Below are 22,235 nucleotides of genomic sequence, written 5' to 3' on the forward strand. Positions count from 1 at the left end.
CCAAAATTCAAACCTCCTTATTTACTTTTTCTTTTACTTGGCTTCATAGCAGACAGACACCCAAACAGAAAGTCTAAAATTCACAAAGATGAACCACGAATTTCTAAATTCATGTCAAAATCAAAACATTTACTATTTCCAGGTTTAATACAGTTGCTCTTTGAACTCAGGAATTAGAAGTACCAACGCCATTACCATCTCCCCAAAACTGCTAATAACCTGCTATTGACTGGAAGTCTTACTGATAACATACACATTCAATTAACACATATTTTGTATTTTATATCTACTATTACATTCTTAATATAAACTAGAGAAAAGATAATATATTAAAATTATCATAAGGGAAAGAAATATATTTCTGTAATATTTATTTCCAGTACTGTACTGCATTAATACAGTAAGCTTATTTCATTAACCTACAAGAAAATCTGCATAAAAGCGGACCCAAGCAGCTCAAATCTGTGTTGTTTCAGGTTAACTATATTATTGTGTGAATGTTTACACAATAGATAAATGTATACTTTCATTACATCATAGCAATATAGCAAAAAAAAAAAGCTTTAATCAAGAAAACTTTCAACTTCTATCTTCCAATTTTAATTTACTTCTAAAATTAGACTACTTTCAAACATTAAAAGAACAAGATATGAATATCTGTGCAAATTAGCACAGGTCTGAACTGTGAAGGAAATCAGCCAGAGTTATGGAAAGCAGCTAAGTACCCAGTAAAAACTAATCCAAGCCAAACATTCAACACAATTTTTATTTCTGGCAACTTCAGCTCCTACCTAGAAAATCTATCCCAGCTATGACATTAAATGGGAAAATCTATTGAGCTATAAAAACACTGATAGATTTGACAGCCCTTCCCCTCAAGCTAAAACTACTGTTACTGATTCAACACCCCAAGTGTGTGAGCACCTTGAATTAGAGCAATAATTCTAAAGTGGAAGCCGGTGGTGAGTCATTACCATCTAAGAAATTTGTTTTTTTTTCAAAATATATTTCTCTCTTCATACTTGCCCTACACTAAGATTCTGAAAGGAAGTAAAAATGATATCATGGATATTTATATGTGCCTTTTTAAAACTCCTGTATTACTATGATATCTATGTACATACATATATCTATATATTTAAAAAAAAACTCTCCACTTGGCAGAATTCCTGAATTCCTGAATTAGGTCTGTTTTCTAACACTGTATCAACAGCAAAGGAGCAGAACTACAAAGTAACAAGAGTTCAGTAGAAGGCTCTGCCAGTAGGGTCTATACTGAGTTTTCTGTGCCAGCTCCCTCCAAATCCATTATATTACTTATTAGACAGTGACAAATGTTCAGGTCATCATCCTGGGAAAAGTACATAGTCTACTAGTCAGATAAAAATGTCAAAAGAAGTTATTTTGAATGTTAAAAAACTAAGATTCACAATGAAAAGACAAATAATCCTTTGTTCTAGCATTAAAAGAACAATAACAAAGTAATATTTTGTGTGGATAATAACTTGTTTGGAGACTTTCTGCCTATATATTATCATTTTAGCTGTTCCTTATGTAGCATTGGATTTTCTATTAAAAAGCTCAATCAAGCTGAAAATTTTAATCATTCAAGGACTTAATTAACTAATATTACACGCCAAAACCGTGTATTAAAAACAAATAAACCTAAATCTATATTGCACATAAGACAGTTGAATTGGATTAAAAAACTTTCAAGAGCCATTTTAAGCACAACCACATTTCTCTCTAGCCACTGTTTCAAATTCCCATTAGCACTTCCAGTACTGAAATGTGTCAGAAAAGAGGACTTCTAATGGCATGCATATAATCAGTCAATTATTATAGTCTAATTTAGAATAGTGTTTCTCAAATCACTTGGTAATTTCTTACTCTGTTCAACTTTATTGCATTCTACAATGACACCTACTGGCCATTCAAAATCAGCCATTAGTTTGCTAAGACAGCTTTAGCAGGATGGTTACATAATAATAAGAATACACACACACACACACACACACACACACACGTTACCACATAAAAGCATAGATTTGTTCATAGGTATTCACACCACAGTACTGTGTACCTAAAATAGAAGCATTCTTTGTGACTAAGATAGTAGTATTCTTGAAAAAAGATAAAAAGACAAAAAATGAAGTGCCAAATCAAAATTTGTATATGAAGCAGTGATTAAAATATCCCAGTATTCTAAATATTTCTGAACAACAAACTAACAATACAACTCTCTTTACCAAATGTTATTTAGAGGAGAAAGAAATACAAATTTTTAATTTGGGCTCTGGGACATACTAAACATAAATTGTTAACAGAAAAAAAATCACATCTTAAAGCTTTTCTGACAAGCAGTATTAAAACAAGCACAGGAAAATTATACACTTGCTAATACTACCATTATTATTTATCTTCTAAGCTAAAGGCAACATTTCAAGCAGCCTACATTTTAGTAATTTTATGTTTCTTTTAAAATTGTTTCCAGTGAGCTATAAAATTCAATTTCGTACGTAGTTTGTCCTTCCACAACACATATTAAATGAAATGGCTATTTTATTTCTACATTTCATTATACAAACAAAGGAGTCTAAAAACTTAGAAAAAAACATGATTTAAATTATGGCTGTAAATAAATTTTACCTCAGATGGAGACGCTCAAAGAAATACTTTAATATTTAAGAAATATATAACCAAAACTAGCTTCTCAGACTTACGAGAAAATTACTTTTAAAAAATGACATTTCCCCCAAATCAGACCACCACCTTATTTGTACAGCCCTTAACACTCACAATATCTAGGAGGGGAAATAGCTACCAACTCATTTTCTAGTCACTTTCCAAGGTGAACTTACCTCTTACTACAGATTTCTTAGGCTCTCCACTCACCTGAAGGTTAAAAAAAAATATTTATCAGCTTTGACCTTCAAAACAAATTCATGAAGTACAAAACATGAACCTGGTCACATTCATCTCAAACTAGCACATCCCTCAAGCCCATATTTGGGATAAACTCTTCGTGACTCCTCTATCCTTCTAGCTTCTTCGCCTGCAGAGCCTGCTGGGGTGGAAGCACTCAAGCCAAGGAAAAAACTATTCTGATACATCAATAGGTGACAAGACCTCCTCTTCCAGGAGGGACAACCTAGTTGTTTGGATAAATAACAGCCAAGGATTACATAATGTATATACAGCTATAAAGAGCTTCAAGGATCTGACCGCCAGTAAATCTTCTCCTCGGTTCCCTGCTCCCACCGGGAGAAACGGCCCTAAGAAGCATGCCCTGGGATTTCTTTCAGGTGCCTGCAATGCCGCGTCCTTTTTCTCTCCCCGAGCTCCCGGTGCAAGGAAATCCCTCCAGTCCTCACAACACCGTCTAGTTGCCGCCTCTCTCCTTCCTCTGCCCGCGCCACCGCAGGCCCCCACGCCCTAGGCCCCCACGTCGCCCCGCCGGGCTCACCCTTCACACGCCGCCTCGCTGCCTTCTCAAGACCCTCTCCAGCAGCTACCTGGTCTGAGGGTCTGGAACCACCAACACTCGGGCTACAGCCTTGCCAGACTCCCCTCGCCAGCTCCCCTCTATAGTTCTTGCAGGCGGAGAAGAAAAAAATCCCTCCAGATCTAGCACTCTGCGTTCCCCAAAGACAGCACCGCCGCCTACCTGTCACCCTGCTGCCTCCGGCTTCTTACCGCCACCGCCTCCCGCAGCAGCTGCCAACTGCAGCGCAACAACCGGCCCTCCCATTGGGTGATTCCAAGCTCCCAACAACAGCTCCACTCATTGGCTGCAGGATGTCTGCGACCCGCCCCTCGGTGCAGCGTTTATATATTCCGGTCTCCAGGAAAAGAAACCATCGCCTCTCCCGATCCCCCTAGTCTCCACAATTTCTCTTTCCTCAGACTACCGATGCACAGGTGCGGGGGAGGGAAATGTCGGCTTCCATCCTCTTTCATGTCATTCCCACTTGATCCAAGAATCTGTGACCCACCCCCGGAACGGTAAGTGGCAGCTCTGCCTCCTTGCCGGAAAGTACTCAGGGACAACTTCCGTTTCCTGTTGGCTCCGGCTGGAGGGGTGAATATTGAATGTCCTGAGAGGTCAGATTGCCGTCAGGTAAAAGACAGTTGTTGGGAGACCTCGGCTTTGGGAATAAGAATGAGACTCTATTCTGGGAGTTGTAGACAAGGAGAGGCTAGGTGGAGAAGGGTGGTAAGAGGTGTGCCTCAGGGAGCAAGGAGATCGAAGAGGGAACAGTGGAGAACTATGAAGTCATGGGACAGTCAGGGGTGGTTGTAGAAGGATGTGATGAGAATTACTGTTGTTTTAAGTCCAGAAGCTTCCCCCCCCCGCCTGTTTTTTGTTTGTTTGTTTGTTTACCTTTGACTTGAATAAAAGCAGAAGAGCCCCAAAATCGAAAATTTGCAAAATAAGAATTGTAATGCCTGCTATAGTTTTAAGTAAGATTTTTCGAGTATCACTGTTTATGATATGATTAAAAATAAAATAAGGCAGGATACAAAGTCACGTCTAGCTTTTTAGAGTGCTTATTTTCAAATTGCATATACATAGGTGCAGGGACTGAAAGGAGCACTGAAAGTTCATTTGTCTTTTATTTTCTAATGTTCTTGGAGTATATTAACAGTTTTTAAAATATGGGGAAATTGGAATGTATACTTGAAAGTCCTTGATAAAATTACTTGTAATGTAAATGGCATTTTGTCTTATTTCCTTATTAGGGAAAGTGTGCCAGCCTCCTTTAATCCACCAAACTTATAGGTTCACTCCAGCCATAGGTAGCCTCTTTAAATTTCATAATTACGTATCCTCTCTTTGTTGACTGAATTTCCTTGCAATTCTTGTTTGAACAGCTCTGAAACTGAAATAATCACTGGTTGTTGGGTCCTGACATAATTTAGGTCACATTATCAAATTTCAGTTTTATTATGAAGTACGCATAAAAGGAGGATGTATAAAACATAAGTACACTAGAAGGGATTAAAATTAAGCAAATGCTTGTATAACTATTCCTCAGGTTAGAAAAGAAAGCATTGCCAGTAACTTAGAACTTGCGTTCTCAATAGTTGATCGCTCTTCAAGGAGGTGCAAACTGGTTCTTGGGGGTCCCTGCAGAGAGCCATAGAATGTGAACATATATACAGAATATCTAATATTAAGATCTTATGGGAGGAGAGGTCATGCGAACAGGATAAGGAAAAAAAAAGTCCCCACCCACCCAAAACCTGGTACAATAATTTAAAATCGGTTGAAAAATACTGCCTTAGAAGCTGTATAAATTACTCTGAGCCCATCTCCTTCACCAACAGGTAATCACTGTCCTGACTTGTGATAAGTATTCATTGATTTTACTTTAATTTTCCACCTCTGATACATCCCTAAAAAATGAATTATTAGATTTTGCTGGTTATAGAAATGGGATCAAAGTATATGTATATACTTCTGACTCATCCCTTGCTCAGATGTGTGAGGTTCATTCATGCAGTCACATGTAGTTTTTCATTGTGTCATAGTCTTTTTTTAAAAAAAGATTTATTAAAAATAAATAAATAAATAAAGATTTATTTATGCATGCAAGAACCGGGGTATAGGCCAGAAGTGTGGGGGGGGGGGGCTGAGAAGATTCACCACAGATAGAGTGAGGAACAGAACAGGCAGATAGACTGAAATACACTGCTGAGGGGAGCAGAGGGCGAGTCAGGAGAGGCACATGTAGGCACATGTAGTCAGGCTGTGCCATGTAGGTTGCTCCCTGGCCTGGGATCAAACTCGTGCTGCAGTGGCTGCAGACAGCTTCATAGGTTGCATCTTAACCCCTGCGCCACCAGTGAGGCCCATAGTCTTTTTTTTTTTTTATTAATATTTATTTATTTATGCATACAAGGACTGGGGTGCAGACTGGGCATAGGGGGTAGGGGGTGAGAGGAATCACCAGGAGACAGCATGGGGAGCAGAACAGGCAGATTGACTGAAATACACTGCTTAGAGGAGCAGTGGGTGAGGCAGGAGAGGTCTGCTGCACCATGTGGGTCATCTCCCTGCCAGGGATTAAACCCATGGTGCAGTGGCTGCGGATAGCTTCATGGTCTGAGACTTAACCCCTTGGACCACCAGGGAGGCCCTCATTGTGTCATATTCTATAGTGTGACTGTTAACATAAATAATCCATTCTATTGCTGGATGTTTGTATTGTTTACAGTTTGGGGCTAACATAAACAATGTAGCTAAAGGGGCCTCCTCTGGTGGCTGCGGCCTCTGTGGCACCAGTTTGATCCCCGGCCTCTGGTGGGGGTCCCACATGGCGTGGCAGATTTCTCCTGCCACGCCCGCTGCTCCTCTCAGCAGTGTGTTTCATCGGTGTGCCTGTTCTGTTCCCCACTCTGGCTCTGGTGGGTTCTCTCGCCCTCCCGCGCTTCTGACTGTACCCAATGCTCGTATACATAAATGAATAAATCTTTAAAAAAAAAATGTAGCTAAAAAGATTCGTATAAAGAATAGCTGTTGTTACACTTAGGCAAGAATTTGGCTAGAGCAGTGCTGTAGAGTAGAAATGTAATATACACCACGTATGTAATTAAGTTTTTTCAAGTAGCCATATTAAAAAGTAAAAAGAAATGTAAAATTAAGATATTTTATCTAATCCAGTAATTCAAAAATATTATTTTAAGATATCAGCACTAAATACTATTAATGAAGTTTACATTTTCTCTATAGTCTTCTACATCAATGTTTTGTACTTACAGAATGTATGCTGTTTTCATAAATGAAAATATTTAATGTGTTTATAGTTCCCAAAAGTTACAGTTGAATAACAGTTCTGTATACCCAAATTCACCCAAATACACATGAAAATTTTTAATGAGACTGATTTCAGAATCTATTTGAAATTTAATTCTCATTACGCAATTGTACTACCCACATTTCAAGTGCCCATAGTTACTATAATGGACAGTGCAGATCTAGAATAAATATACCTGGGTGTGCAATTGCTAGGCCATAAGGCATTCAAATGTTCAACTTTTCTAGGTCGTGCCAAACAGTTTTTCAGAATGGTTGTGCTAAGTCACATTCTCACCTGGGTGTAAAAGTGGGAGGCACATCACATTGTGTTTTCCTCAGTTCTCACAATCTTGCAAGGTAGGTTTTATCTTGATGTTATATGAGCAAACTGAGTTTCAGAGAGATTAAGTAATTTGCCCAGGATATTACAGCTGTTAATTGTGTATCCAGGATGTGTATTGAATCTCAAGTCAGTGTGAAACCTGAAATCATATTTTTTTACTTTTTATTATTGAATTCACTAACTAATGAAACAGTGGATTAAATGCTTCATTTGAAGTTCTGAATTTTGTAGTTTTAACTTGCATTTGGTAGGTATTTTTATTCTCTTTTAAATGTAAAAATTATCAAAATAATGCTTTGTAATATCTTCACATCCCTCTAAATATAAATACTGAATTTTGGTTAATTTGTGAGAATTACTATGTACACTACCCTAACCCCCATATTTTAGAAACCATGATTTAATGAAATGAGCATTTCATATAATGTCTTTAGCAGTATACACTAATAATTACCTCTGTCTTCTAAAATGCACTGTAAGAATCCTGTCTTAGGGCCTCCCCGGTGGCGCAGCGGTTGAGCGCTGGGTTGCGAAGCAGCCCGCAGCCTCTGCAGCGCCAGTTCTATCCCCGGCTGCTCCCCTGCCACCGGAGGAGGGTCCCACATGGCGCGCAGACTGCTGCTCCCCTCAGCAGTGTACTTCTGCCTGCTCTGCTCCCTGCTCTGGCTCTGGTGAATTCTCTCACCCTCCCCCGCTTCTGACTATACCCAATGCTTGTATAAAATAAATAAATAAATCTTTAAAAAAAAAATCCTGTCTTATTAGTGGATCTGTTCATAGTTATAAATGAGATATAGTGGTAATAATTATTTGGTTTGATTTTATTCCTGTAGAGCAGTAATTATAGAGTTGCTACTGCTAACATTATACAAATTATAGTATGGCATCATTAATCCATGCCCCCTTAATTTGAAATTCATAGCAATTTAACTTGGGGCTGAACTGAAGTTTATTTTAAAATTATCTATAAAAATTATGCTAGTGAAACTGAAGTCTTTATATCATCATTCAGGACATATTTTATTTAAGGAAGCAAACAAAAAGGGATTCTAAGATCCCTATTAGTCTGGTACAGAAGAAAACAAACTACATCCGGCTGGATAATCCACCATTGCCTGTGTTTGTGGATCACATGAGCTAAAAATGGTGTTTACAAAAGAACATTTGCATTTTGATACTAAGGTATACTAAACTTGGAAAACTACGATAAAGCAAATGTTATCAAAGGGCCTCCTTGGTGGCGCAAGGGTTAAGACACAACTCATGAAGCTATCTGCAGCCACTGCAGCACGAATTCGATCCCCAGCCAGGGAGCTAACCCATATGGCACAGCAGACCTCTTCTGACTCACCCGCTGCTCCCCTCAGCAGTGTATTTCAGTCATTCTGCCTGTTCTGCTCCCCACTCTATCTCTGGTGAATCCTCTCACACCCTGCAACTCTGGCCTATATCCCAGTTCTTATATGCAAAATAAGTAAATCAATCTTTTAAAAAAAAAGTTATCAAAAATGGGGAATTTTCTGTCATTAGACCTGTATTACAAAAAATTATAACCAGCTTTTATTATATTTTTAATTTTATCAGTAAAATGTTTGTGGAGGTTTTAATTTCTGTTATGTAAGTACCTATATAATATCCTTGATTTTACTTTTTGGCCTACAAACCCTAAAATATTTATTACCTGACTCCAGAGAAAAAGTTCATGTGATCGTGTGTATTTAAAAACAATAATACTACATTTAAAAGAATCATTTAAAGAAAACCAGTAACAAAACAGTATTTACAGCATTTGTTGTGTATATTTATATATTATAAAAGGACTAAAAAGAACACAATATGAGAGTTCTGAAACCAGACTTAAACATTCAAAACCCAGTTGTATTATTTACTGTTTTTTGTTACTTTCTGAAAGTTTCCTTCCTTTCTGTGCCCTCGTTGTCATCATCTGTAAAGTGGGGTTAATAATCGCTATTTAAGTTCAGAGTTGTTTCAGAACAACAGTTATTACTGTCATCCCTCAGGGATATTGTGAGTTCAGTTCCAAACCACCACAATAAAGTGAATATTGCATTAAAACTCAAAAAACTTTTTTAATTTCCTAGTACATTTGAAAGTTCTTTTACACCATACTGCACCATATTGCAGTCTATTATGTGTGCAGTAACATAATGTCTAAAAAACAATGTATTTACCTTAATTTTAAAACACTTTATGGCTAAAAAATGCTAACCATTCTCCGAACTTTCAGCATGATAATCTTTTTTGCTGGTGGAGCTTCCTATAAACAACACACTCTACAAAGTGCAATAAAATAAAACATAATAAAGCATGTTATGCTTATATATGTAAACAGCTTAAGTGCAGTGCACCTGGCACATTGGACACAATGTTTACTGTTATAATGAAGAAAAGAACCAAATTGTGAATGGTTATTTCTTTGTGGTGGAATTACTGCTTATGCTTTTTTATATTTTGTGTATGTGTATTTCCTAACCGTGAACATACATTTGTTACATAATAAGATGCTTCTATAAAATCTCTTATCTCAGAATCTTCAAATTTTATATCGGCTTTCTTTTTTAAACATCTTTAAATGTTTTTACCATAAACATGAATAGCAAAGCTTGCTATTTGTTATCTACAACCTATGTTTTCTCCCTTATGTTAATTTTTTCCTGTAGACATGGCCCATGGACATGAACATGGACATGGCCATGGCCATGGTAAAATGGAACTTCCAGACTATAAACAATGGAAGATAGAAGGAACACCTTTAGAAATTGTCCAGGAGAAGCTGGCTGCACAAGGACTAAGGGATCCATGGGGCCGGTAAGTATAAATAATTTAGATAGAATGTATACTAGAGAATTGTATATAGCTTATTGAAGTACCATTTATATATATAGTAAGTATGTAGTATACTTATATAATATTTGTATGTGTATTTTATATGAAGTTATCTAACTATCACCATAGACATGATATAAATATTTCTATCATCCCAAAAAGTTCCCTATGTCCCTTTGTACACAATACTATTTCACTCCAGACTCCTAGCAACCATTGATCTGCTTTCTGTCTCTGTAGTTTTACCCTTCCTAGAATTTTATGTAATTGGAATTATGTACATTGTAAATTTAGATCCCTAGTTCCTTTTTTATTGCTGAGTAATAGTCCATTGTATGAATATACTTCTATATTTACCAGCTGATGGTCATTTGGGTTGTTTCCAGTTTTTGGCTATTTGCATAAAATTGCTATAACCATTCAAGTACAGGTCTGAGTATATGAATGTATTCATTTCTCTTGGGTAAATACTTAAGAGTGGGATTTCTGGATCATATGATAAAATATATGGTTATTTTTATTAAAAATGCTAAATGTTTTTCAAAAGTGAGCGTACCATTTTGCATTCCCACCAGCAATGTATGATAATTTCAGTTGTTTAATGTCCTCATTACGTTTGGTATTATCAGTCTTTTAATTTTTGTCATTCTAGTCAATATCGAGGGATTACTATCCCTCTTTGTGGTTGAATTTGCTTTTGCATGCAGACCGATGAGGCTTTTTTCATATTTTTATTTGTATGTTTTCTTAGGTTCAATGTCTACTTTAATCTTTTGCCCATTTTACTTATCAGAGTGTTTGTCTTCTTGTATTGAATTATAAGAGTTCTCTATTTTTTATAAAAGTTCTTAATCAGATATAAGGTTTTTTCCAGATGTTTTTTCCCAGTGTGGCTTATCTTTTCCTTTTCTTTCAAAAGTTCTACTTTTAATGAAATCCCAATTTAGCTTTTTTTTCCTTTTATGGTTTTTGTTTTTTGGATCTTATTTAATATTTCCTCCTAGATACTTTTATAGTTTTCTTTCTTAAACTTAGGTATAAAATTTGAGATAATTTTTGTATCACGTGACATAAACATGAATGATAATATTTTTGCAGATGAGCATCCAGTTGTTCCAGGGCCATTTATTATAAGACTCTTTTTTTTTTTTTAAGATTTTTTTATTTATTTATGCAAGAGCTGGGGTACAGGCCAGAGGAGTGGGAGGGTGAGAGGATTCACCAGTGATAGAGCAGGGAACAGAACAGGCAGATTAACTGAAATACACTGCTGAGGGAAGCAGCGGGCGAGACAGGAGAGGTCTGCCGAGCCATGTGGGTTTCTCCCTGGCCGGCCGGGAATCTAACCCGCACTGCAGAGGCTGCGGATGGCTTCACAGCGCTGCACTCTACCTGCTGGACCATCTGGGAGGCCCCTAGTATAAGACTTTTCCCCTACCTCACTGATTCACCTTGATACTTTTGTTAGAAATCACTTGACTAATTTGTGTTGTCCGTTTCTGCTTTCTGTTCTGTTACCCTGATCACTAAACATACCCTTACACCAATACCACACTCTCTTCAAATCAGATACTATAAGGTCATCAACATTTTTTTTTTTCATTGTTTTAGGTATTCTAACTTCTTTGCACTTACATTGAAATTTTAGAATGAGCTTTTCAGTTTCTACAAAAGCTGGCTTGGATTTTAATTGGTATCACATTAAATCTATAGCTAAATTGAAAATAATTGATACCTTAAAAATATTGAGTTTTCCAGTATGTAGACAATTTAGATCTTCTAATTTTCTCATCAGTGTTTTATTACTTTACATACACATTTTATACATAGTTTATTGAACTAACCCTGAATTTTTTTGTATTTTTATGTTATTATGAATGATATTTTAAAACTTGAATTTCCAACTGTTTGTTGCTAACTTATAATAAATACACTTGGTTTTAATATATTTTGTATCTTATCACCTTGTTAAGATCACTTTTTAGTTCCGCAGATCTTTTTATGGATTACCAGTTAGTAATCATCATTGACTAGAAGAGGAAGCAGGTCCTGACAAGTTAAGCAGCTTGCCCATCCTAAAATATTATGAATCTAGTATAGCGGCATAACAAAGATTAATACCCAAGTCTCTAACTTTCTCTCTCCATGAGGCTGTAGTGACAAGTAAATACATATATACATACCTGGGATGTATAGATCAAAATGAGTCTTGCTTTTGAGAACACTGTAAAATCCTGAGTACTTTGACTAGGGAATGTAAAATGATCCGTTGTTTTTCTTCTAGTTGTTTCTTTTTTTTATGGAAATGGGCTTGTAGACCTTGTTTCCTGTGCCACAGAAAGATTCCTATTGTAATCCACTTAGATTATTTTATGTAAATTTGCATTTAAGTTTGTTAGATGAGAATTAAGTATATTTTACTCAGTGAATGTAAATAAGTCATATATGATTACAATTTTCTTTTTTTCCTTTAGCAATGAAGCTTGGAGATTCATGGGTGGCTTTGCAAACAATGTTTCCTTTGTTGGTGCATTATTAAAAGGATTCAAATGGGGATTTGCTGCATTTGTGGTAGCTGTGGGAGCTGAATATTACCTGGAGTCCCAGAATAAAGAAAATCACCACAAATAAAACAGAAGTAACTTAGTGGCTTCTTAATGCATAAAAGCAAGATTTCTTAACTGTAGCCTACTGATGTGTGTTAGTCCCTTAAAGAATACTAGTAAGATTTAATAAAGTAAGAAAAGGAGCCAGTTGGTTTTTGTCTTTCTTTTCTTAAAAAAAAAAAAAAGTGTCTCAAACCTTACCAGATTTGGAATGGAATACATCAGGGCCTGGGTATCTAACAGCAGTGCATTCTGCATACCTACATGTGAAAAAGTGGATATATTCTTTTTTTTTTAAATTTATTTATTTATTGATTGATTGATAGATACATACATACATACAAGCACTGGGTACAGTCAGAAGCGCGGGAGGGTGAGAGAATTCACCAGAGCCAGAGCGGGGAGCAGAGCAGGCAGAAGGACCGAAGTACACTGCTGAGGGGAGCAGCAGGCGGCAGGAGAGGTCTGCGCACCTTGTGGGACCCTCCTCTGGTGGCCGGGGAGCAGCCGGGGATCGAACCGGCGCTGCAGAGGCCACGGGCAGCCTCGCAACCCAGCGCTCAACCGCTGCGCCACCGGGGAGGCCCCAAAAGTGGATATATTCTAACAGTTTGTAGAGTTTTTTCAATTTTTTTTTTAAAGATTTATTTATACAAGAGCTGGGGTACAGGCCAGATGCACGGGAGGGTGAGAGGATTCACCAGAGACAGAGCGGAGAACAGAACAGGCAGACTAACGAAATACACTGCTGAGGGGAGCAGCGGGCAAGACAGGAGAGGTCTGACGTACCATGTGGGACCCTCACCAGCCGGCCGGTCTCGAACTGGTGCTGCGGTGGCTGCGGACAGCTTCACAGTGCGGTGCTTTACTGCCTGTGCCACCAGGGGAGGCCCCTTTTTCAATTTTTTTATTGGATAAAGTTTACCATTTTAACATTATTTCAGCGTACAGTTTAGTGGTATCAAGCACATTCATAATGTGCAGTCATCACTTCCATATAACTTGTTTCTATAACTCTTTTCATCTTTTAAAACTGAAAGTCGGGCCTCCCCGGTGGCACAGGCTCAGCTCTGGGCTGCAAAGCTGCCTGCAGCCTCTGCAGCGCTGGTTTGATCCCCAGCCACCAGTGAAGGTCCCACATGGTGCGCAGACCTCTCCTGCTGCGCCCACTGCTCCCCTCAGCAGTGTACTTCGGTCTTTCTGCCTGTTCTGCTCCCTGCTCTGGCTCTGGTGAATTCTCTCACCCTCCTGCGCTTCTGACTGTACCCAGTGCTTGTATAAATAAATAAATAAATCTTTAAAAAAAAAAACTTAAAGTCACTACCCTTAAACAATGGTGCCCTAGTCCCTCTACCTCCAGCCCCTGACAGTCACCTTTTTACATTCTCTATGAATGTGAAAAACTACCTCATATAAATGGAATCCTACATTATTTGACTTTTTCTAACTGCCTTATATGTTCACCCAGTTCATCCATGTTTTAGGTATGTCAGAATTTCTTTTTAAAGCTGATTTATATTCCTGTGTATGTGTATGTATGTAATGGATACTATGTTTATCCATTCTCCATCGAGGCTTTGGCTGTGTTCATGTTTTAGCTGCTCTAAGTAATGCTGCTATGGACATAGGTGTGCTTTAACAAGGTTTTAAATGGGAATTGCGTTGGTACTTTTACCATCCTCTGCAGATAGTTTTTTTTCCCAAAGATTTATTTATGCATAGAAAACTGGGGTACAGGCCAGAGGTGTGGGTGGTGAGAGGATTCACCAGAGACAGAGTGGGGGACAGAACAGGCAGACTGACCGAAATACACTGCTGAGGGGAGCAGTGGGCCAGACAGGAGAGGTCTGCCGCGCCTCGTGGGTTGCTCACTGGCCAGCCAGGGATCGAACAAAGCCGGGGATCGAACTCATGCTGCAGAGGTTGCGGATTGCTTGAAAGTGCTGTGTTTGAAAGCCCTTGCGCCAGCAGGGAGGCCCCTCTGCAGATAGTTTAGAGAGACCTAAACTACACTGTGAAATACTTGCTGCCCAATTGTGGCCCATTGTTGAATGAACATGTATCATATTAATTTTTCTTTACTATGATTATTTTCTACTTTTACCTTAGACTTCACTGTGGCCATTTTGTGGAAAGTGACATTTTTCTCCTGTATTGCTAACAATAAACATTCTCCCTATATCATTGAATTTTCAAATAGTAACTCTAAAATTGAGTCTTAAAACTCGGATTGTGGGAGGGCCTACCTGGTGGCACAAAGGGTTGAGCACAGGACTGTGAAGCTGTCTGCAGCCTCTGCAGCCCGAGTTTGATCCCTGGTGGCCAGGGAGCGGCCCACATGGTGCAGCAGACCCCTCCTGTATTACCTGCTGCTCCCCTCAGCAGTGTATTTCTGTCAGTCTGCCTGTTCTGTTCCCCGCTCTGTCTCTGGTGGATCCTCTTAACCCCACACCTCTGACCTGTACCCCAGTTCTTGTACGCATAAATAAATAAATTTTTTTTTTAAGTTTTTTTAAATGTCAGATATCAGGGGGAAGAGACCCAGTTGACTGTGGTGGAGCCCTGTGGTTGCTTTGGTGGGGTATGGCAGCACGTCTAAAAAGGTGTGAACCTGTACTTGTAAATCAAATACAGCGTTGTAAACCAATGTTACCTCATTAAAGACTAATACAAAAGATAAATAATTGCCATATATTGTATTAGATTGAATTACTATTTGTAGTATAAACAATTTAAAACATGGCTTTAGCAGATCAAAAAAAATCCTTTTCTCTCAGCACTCTGCCTTCCTGTGTCTATGCAGGCATCTCTCTTTCCTTAATAAACTTGCAAAGTGCTGAAGAAAAAAGTCATCCTTTTATCAAGGTTTGCATATTTTTCTGTTCAATCTCTTATGCAAAAAACATGAAGCAACTCTTTAGAAATAGGGCCTCAAATTGCAAAACTCACCGAAAGGAATTTTGGTTGTTGCTAAAGACTTTTGTTTCTGGGAATCCATTACAAAATAAGAGCACTATGTACACTTCTGATATAATTCAGATGACTTTGTACCATTAGGAAAAGTCATATGGTTTCATTTTGTATTTAAAAACTCAAAATAGGGCCTCCCTAATGTCGCAAGGGGTTAAGCACTGCACCGTGAAGCAATCCACAGCCTCTGCAACATGAGTTTGATCCCCAGCCGGCCAGGGAGAAACCAACATGACGAGGCAGACTTCTGTCTAGCCCGCTGCTCCCCTCAGCAGTGTATTTCTGTCAGTTTGCCTGTTCTGGTCCCCGCTCTATCTCTGGTGGATCCTCTCACCCCTCGCGTCTCTGGCCTGTACCCCAGCTCTTGTATGCATAAACAGATAAATCTTAAAAAATAAATAAAAATAAAAACTCAAGAAGATTTTTTAAAGATTTATTTATACATACAAGAACTGGGGTACAGGCCAGAGGTGTGGGGGGAGAGAGGATTCACCAGAGACAGAGTGGGGAACAGAACAGGCAGACTGACAAACACACCACTGAAGGGAGCAGCAGGCGAGACAGGAGAGGTCTGCCGTGCCATGTGGGTAGCTCCCTACCTGGGGATTGAACTCATGCTGCAGAGGCTGAGGATAGCTTCATAAGTTGCATCTTAACCCCTTGCACCACCAGGGAGGCCCTGAAAAAAAAATTCTTAATATCCTAAACAATACTTTTCAAAGGAAATTATGGTTAAAAAGAAACATTGTGCTTTTAGATTTTTACCAACTATATTCTTTGTAAATTACTAATTAAATCTCATTACAAATAAAGCATTTAGTACCTTCTGCAAATGTTTTACCTCCTCTAATCTTAATTATTTAATTCCAGATTGAATTTGGAGACCATAACAACATTTAACTCATACTTTCCTGTTAATTTGGTAATTAATTAAACACCTTTCTAAATTTTCTTAATTTAAATACATTGGTCATATTTTCACCTTATAGAATAGCAAAGATATTATATTTAATGTTTGCATTATAGATTTAAATGAATTACACAATTAAGTGAATGTTTTGTGATTATAGATCTTCTTGAGCTATATGTATAATATATTTGACTTCATTTATTTTCCTGTTACAAAATTCCCATGGAAAATACCATATAGCAACATAGTACAAAAGGCCAACTCTGTGGCTCATAGTAACTACAGCAATAACTGTCCTAAAAATAAAGAATTCCTGTGTCGGCACAGATGGGATCATCTTACTGAGGGAGAATCAGGTTCAGAGGTACTGGTATCACCTAGATCTGGGAACCTCACGTGATAGTAACATAATACAACAGCATGAGAGTTTAGGCCTCCCTGGTGGTGTAGGGGTTGAGTCTTAGTGCTATCATGGCCATGGCCTGAGTTCTATCTCAGTCAGGGAGCTTACCCACACATGGCATAGCAGACCTCTCCTGTCTCGCTTGCTGCTCCCCTTAACAGTGTATTCCAGAAAATCTGCCTGTTGTGCTCCCCACTCTGTCTCTCTGAATCATTTCACACACACCCACACCCTGCACCTCTGGTCTACACCCCAGTTATATGAGATAAATAAATCTTTAAAAAATATTAAATCTTAAATTCATGCTAGACTTGCTTGTGAAGCATAATTTAAAATAAAACTATAGAGCCTCCCTGGTGGCACAAGGGTTAAGTCTCAGCACTATGAAGCTATTGCACCCACTGCAGCATGAGTTTGATCCCCAGGCAGGGGCCTAACCCACATGGCGCAGCAGACCTCTCCTGACTCGCCCGCTGCTCCCCTCAGCAGTGGATTTCAGTGGATCTGCCTGTCCTGCCCCCACTCTGTCTCTGGTGAATCCTCTCAGCACCCCCGACCCCACACCTCTGGTCTATACCCTAGCTCTTGTATGCATAGATAAATAAAATAAACCTTTTTTTAAAAAAAGTAACCCTTGAAAATTGATTATAGAACTGAGGAAACCAGAGGGTCCAAGGAGGGAGGGAAGGGAGCAGACTGGACTAAGGTGGTGAACTGCGGGTGCCCTATGGTAATAACACTTGAAGGGGGAGTTCTATTTTCCCAAGGTAGAAACAACAATGTAAACCAGCTTTACTTCAATAGAAGTCTGTGCCTCCAATCTAAAAAGGCTACATGCTGGATGGTTCCAACTATGTGTCATTCTAAAACAGGCAAAACTATGGAGATGGAAAAAAAAAAAAAGATGAGTGATAGCAGTATTTCCATAGAAGGGGGGAGTAAGCCACATCTCCATACCAACATGGTTAAGAGCAGGCAATGGACTTTGTTATGTATGGGTTCCAGAGTTTGATGGCTGGCTTTTAAACCCAAGTTCTGCAAATTATTAACAGTACGACTTTAAAATCTGGTTACTTAATTCTTCAACTTATCTGAGTCTCCATTTTCCCATTAGTCAAAAGGGGATTATGGTCCCTACCAGAGAATTATTTGAGTTGGTATGTATAAAGAGCATGTTATGCCCAGGATAAAATAATAGCTGCCACTTACTGCTTGTAAGTGGGTCCTCTTGTCAACAACTAGCTGTACAGGCCCCAGTAAGGGATATGTGACAACAGATTCTCCCCTGAAGTCTGTGCCTGAGCCATGAGGAATAGTCTTATTTCTAATTTCAGTATTAGGCACTGACATAGTATTTGCTCTTTGGTGTTTGACCTCTTACACAGTGTTTTCTTTCCCAACATTTTATTATAAAATATTCAATTTAAGAGGGGAAAACCTCGGGCCTCCCTAGAGGTGCAAGGGGTTAAGACAGAACCTATGAAGCAATCCACAGCCACTGTAGCACGAGTTCAATCCCTGGCCAGGGAGCTACCCACATAGCACAGCAGACCTCTCCTGACTAACCCACTGCTCCCCTCAGCAATATATTTCAGTCAGTCCTCCAGTTACCCACTCTGTCTCTAGTGAATCCTCTCACCTCCCCCCCCCCACACCTCTGGCCTGTACCCCAGTTCTTGTATGCATAAATAAATCTTTAAAAAAAATAAAGAGGGGAAAACCAGAGGGCCTGAGCCTTTATTGTGTGTTGGGAAAGAACTCCACAGTGAGGCAAGTCATCACAATAAAGAAGAGCAGCAGTGTGGCACAGAAAAACCACATCTGTGCCTAGGCTGACCTCTGTCTATACTGACATCTCCCTTTCAGACCTGGGATATTGCTGAATTAACTAGTGACCTTTGAGTTCAGATTATTTGTCCATCCCCTGAACTTGACTCTCTCTGTCACTCTATATTCAACATATTCCTTTAGCATCTCAGGGAGGCAAACAAAAGGTAGAACCCCAACAGACTATAGGAGAAATCACATGGACATAGAAACTAGAGAAACATAGCAGAGGAATGGATATATGGGCACCAAAAACAAAAAGTAATTTAATTCTGATTGGCAAGAATAAACGTTATGGGCAGAATCAATAGTTAAGGGGCAAAGAAAAGGAGGTCTATAAAGAAACTAAGAATGAATGGTTGTAGAGGTGGGAAGTAAATCTGGAGTTGTGTCGCAGAACATAAGGAAATAAAGGTTTCAGTAAGGGTGATTGAGAGATCCTATTCAAGGGTCCAATTAATACGAGGTATGCCTATTCGTTTAGGAAACCTCATCAACTTTTCCCACTGAGCTCCTTATATATTGTGGACACAAGTTGCTTATGAGACACAGGTATTGTAATTTTTTTTTCTTGCACTCTCCACATTGTTCTTTCATTTTCTTGCCTGTGTCCTTTGAAGAAGAAAAGGTTTTAATACTGAGGAAGTCAATTAACCTATTTTTTCTTTATTTGCTCATGTTTTGGATGAGTTTCCTGCCAAATCCAAGATCATTAAGTTTCACCCTTTTTTTGCTTCTAAGAATTTTATAGCAGTAACTTTTTTATTCACCTCAAATTGACCTTATATATGCTTTGAGATATGATTCAACTTCATTCATTTGCACATGGAAATCCAGTTGTACCAGTACCATTGGTTATAAAGACTACTTTTCCCCCATTGAATAATCTCACCATTCTTAGTGAAGGGCAGTTGACCATACAGATATTAATTTATTTCTGGACTCTTAATTTTTTAAATTTATTTGTATGTCTTTCCTTGTTCTAGTATCACACCCCTTTATGCTTTTTTTTGGTGAAATTTAAAGTGTTTTATTCTTTTTAATACTATGGTAAATGGAATTGTTCGCTTAAATTAATTTTCAGATTGTTCATTGCAAGTGGATAGAAATAAAATTGAGTTTCGTATATGGATCTTACATCCTGTAACCTTGCTGAACTTGCTTATTAGAGTTCTAATAGATTTTTTAAAAAATATATTCTAGGGCCTCCCCTGGTGGCGCAGCGGTTGAGCGCTGGGCTGCGAGGCTGCCCGCAGCCTCTGCAGCGCCGGTTTATTCCCCAGCCGCCATCAGCGAGGGTCCCACAAAAAAAAAAAGAATATATATATATTCTATATGCAAGATCATGTGATCTGCAAATAAGAGATACTTGTATTTCTTCTTTTCCAACATGGATGCCTTTTGTTTCTTTGCTGTGGCTGGCATCTCCAATATAGTGTGGAATAGCAGTGGGAACAGCAGACATCTTTATCTCATTTCTAACTTTATGGGGAAAGCATTCAATTTTACACTATTTAATTTTTTTAAAAAGGTTTATTTTTATTTATTTATGCATACAAGAACTGGGGTATAGGCCAGAGGTGCAGGGGGTGGTGAGAGGATTCACCAGAGACAAAGTGGGGAGCAGAACAGGCAGATCCACTGAAATACACTGCTGAGGGGAGCAGTGGGCAAGACTGGAGAGGTCTGCTGTGCCATGTGGGTCAGCTTCTGGCGGGGATGGAACTCAAGCTGCAGTGGCTGGCGATAGCTTGATAGCGCTGAGACTTTAACCTCTGTGCCACCAAGGAGGCCCAATTTTACACTATTTAACATGCGGTTAGCTATTGTTTTTTGTGGATGCCTTTTACAAAGTTGAGGAATTCTGTCTATTCCTAGTTTGTTGAGGATTTTTTTTTTTATCATTAAAGAATGCTGGTTTTGGGGCCTCCCTGGTGGCTCAGCAGGTTGAGCCAAGAGCTGTGAAGCTGTCCCCAGCCTCTGCAGCGTAGGCGTGAGTCCTGGCCAGCCAGGGAAATTCCCACATGGCGCCGCAGACCTCTCCTGTCTCGCCTGCTGCTCCCCTTAGCAGTGTATTTCATTCAGTAGATCTGCCTGCTCTGCTCCTCACTCTGTCTCTGGTGAACCCTCTCACCCTCCCGCACCTCTGGTCTTTACCCCAGCTCTTGTATGCATAAATAAATAAATCTTTAAAAAATAATAAAATAATTTTCATCAGTTTTTCTACTGAGTGGGTTAGCCGAGGTCCTCATTTCAATTTCAAGGCCTGACTTGTTGGCTTTCGAAATTCATCTAAGCGACGAGAGTTGTCAGTTTCAGTTTTGTCCTGCAGCTTTCCTGTAAGGTTAAATTTAAGAAAAGTCAGTAGATTAAAAAACATCACAAAAAAGTAGTCATCCGGTATTGACAGAACATAAAACACAAAGAGCTTTCACAATTGCTACTTCTCATTCCCCTGCCTCAATAACAAACACCAGCAAGACTGGCCAAACACGCATAAAACCTTGTTGAAGCACAGCCCCACAGCAACCAATCCTGCAGACTATACACAGGAAGCAGAGGACGGTCTCGGACTAGGCGGTCGGTGAGCGGGTCTCTGGATCTCAACCAGCAAATGTGAGTTCACTAAGCTTAGGAAAGGAGAAGGCCGGGGTGATCGAGGCGACCCCAGGCGGGCGTGACAGGAAAGCAGCACGCCAGTTTTCAGCTTTCGGTTTCTTGGCCTCCATTGTTGCCAGCGTTTTTCAGGTGCGCAGGGCAGTGACGCCTGATCAGGTCGCCGCAGACGGAGCCTCGCGGCGGGCTGGACGGTACGTGCCCCCGCGCCGCCCCGACCCTCCCGGGACGGCGTGTCAGTGACCCCGCGGCCGCGCGCGCGGCCTGCCCGCCCCCAGGCTGCGGTACCCCGTTTCCCAGAACCGGCCGGGGGCGGGGGGTGCCGGGCAGAGGCGGGGAGTGGGCCTTCCGGCGGGTGACTCAGGCGGGTGACACCTCCGTTGGGGTTTGCCCCGCGGGCGGTCCGGGGGCACTTCGCCCCCGCCCTCTCACCTCGCTCGCCCCCTCCTGTCCCGCCTCCGCTCTGTGTTCTCCCGCCCAGGATCGGCGCCCCGCTGCGGGCTGCGGGCGTCCCGGGTACTCGGCGAGGCCCGATCCACCCTCCCTGAGGACCTGGTCCGCCGTGGTATCCCCTGAGACTCAGAGCAGGCCGCGAACTTGGGTTGGCAGGTCCCCAGCGACCTGGAAACTTTGCTTAAAATAAGAATTTCCAGTTTCTGGCAAGAGCCTGGCCAACTAGGTCAGGGTTGTTTCTCAACGCAATGTAATGTATATTTTGGCCAAGTTGCAAGGAATGCTCGCCTTGGGGAAGTTCGCAACTACTGGTTCTTGAATTGGTAGGATTTGTGAAAAGGTTTAAAGTCAGCACGTCCTCCGCCCTTTCCAGTCTGTCAAAAGGTCTGAGGAACTGGAAAAGATTTCAAGATGCCCCTCCTGGGGGTGTCGGATTTGGTTAGAAGGGCATGTTCTTT

At 40.0% G+C, this 22,235-nt stretch overlaps 1 protein-coding gene across 1 annotated transcript; it reads left to right on the top strand.

Moving 5' to 3' along the window:
• Nucleotides 1–4,087: 4,087 nt before the first annotated feature.
• On the top strand, nucleotides 4,088–12,623 carry NDUFB3 (NADH:ubiquinone oxidoreductase subunit B3; the record flags this gene model as incomplete). The annotated part of the gene is made up of 3 exons (XM_084259449.1): nucleotides 4,088–4,120; nucleotides 9,827–9,974; nucleotides 12,467–12,623. The coding sequence occupies exons 2-3, from the start codon at nucleotides 9,829–9,831 to the stop codon at nucleotides 12,621–12,623; spliced, it is 303 nt and encodes a 100-aa protein (XP_084115575.1). The 5' UTR covers nucleotides 4,088–4,120; nucleotides 9,827–9,828.
• Nucleotides 12,624–22,235: the final 9,612 nt, after the last annotated feature.

Source organism: Talpa europaea (assembly GCF_964194135.1).
Source record: "Talpa europaea genome assembly, chromosome: 1".
Classification (NCBI taxonomy): Eukaryota; Metazoa; Chordata; class Mammalia; order Eulipotyphla; family Talpidae; genus Talpa; species Talpa europaea.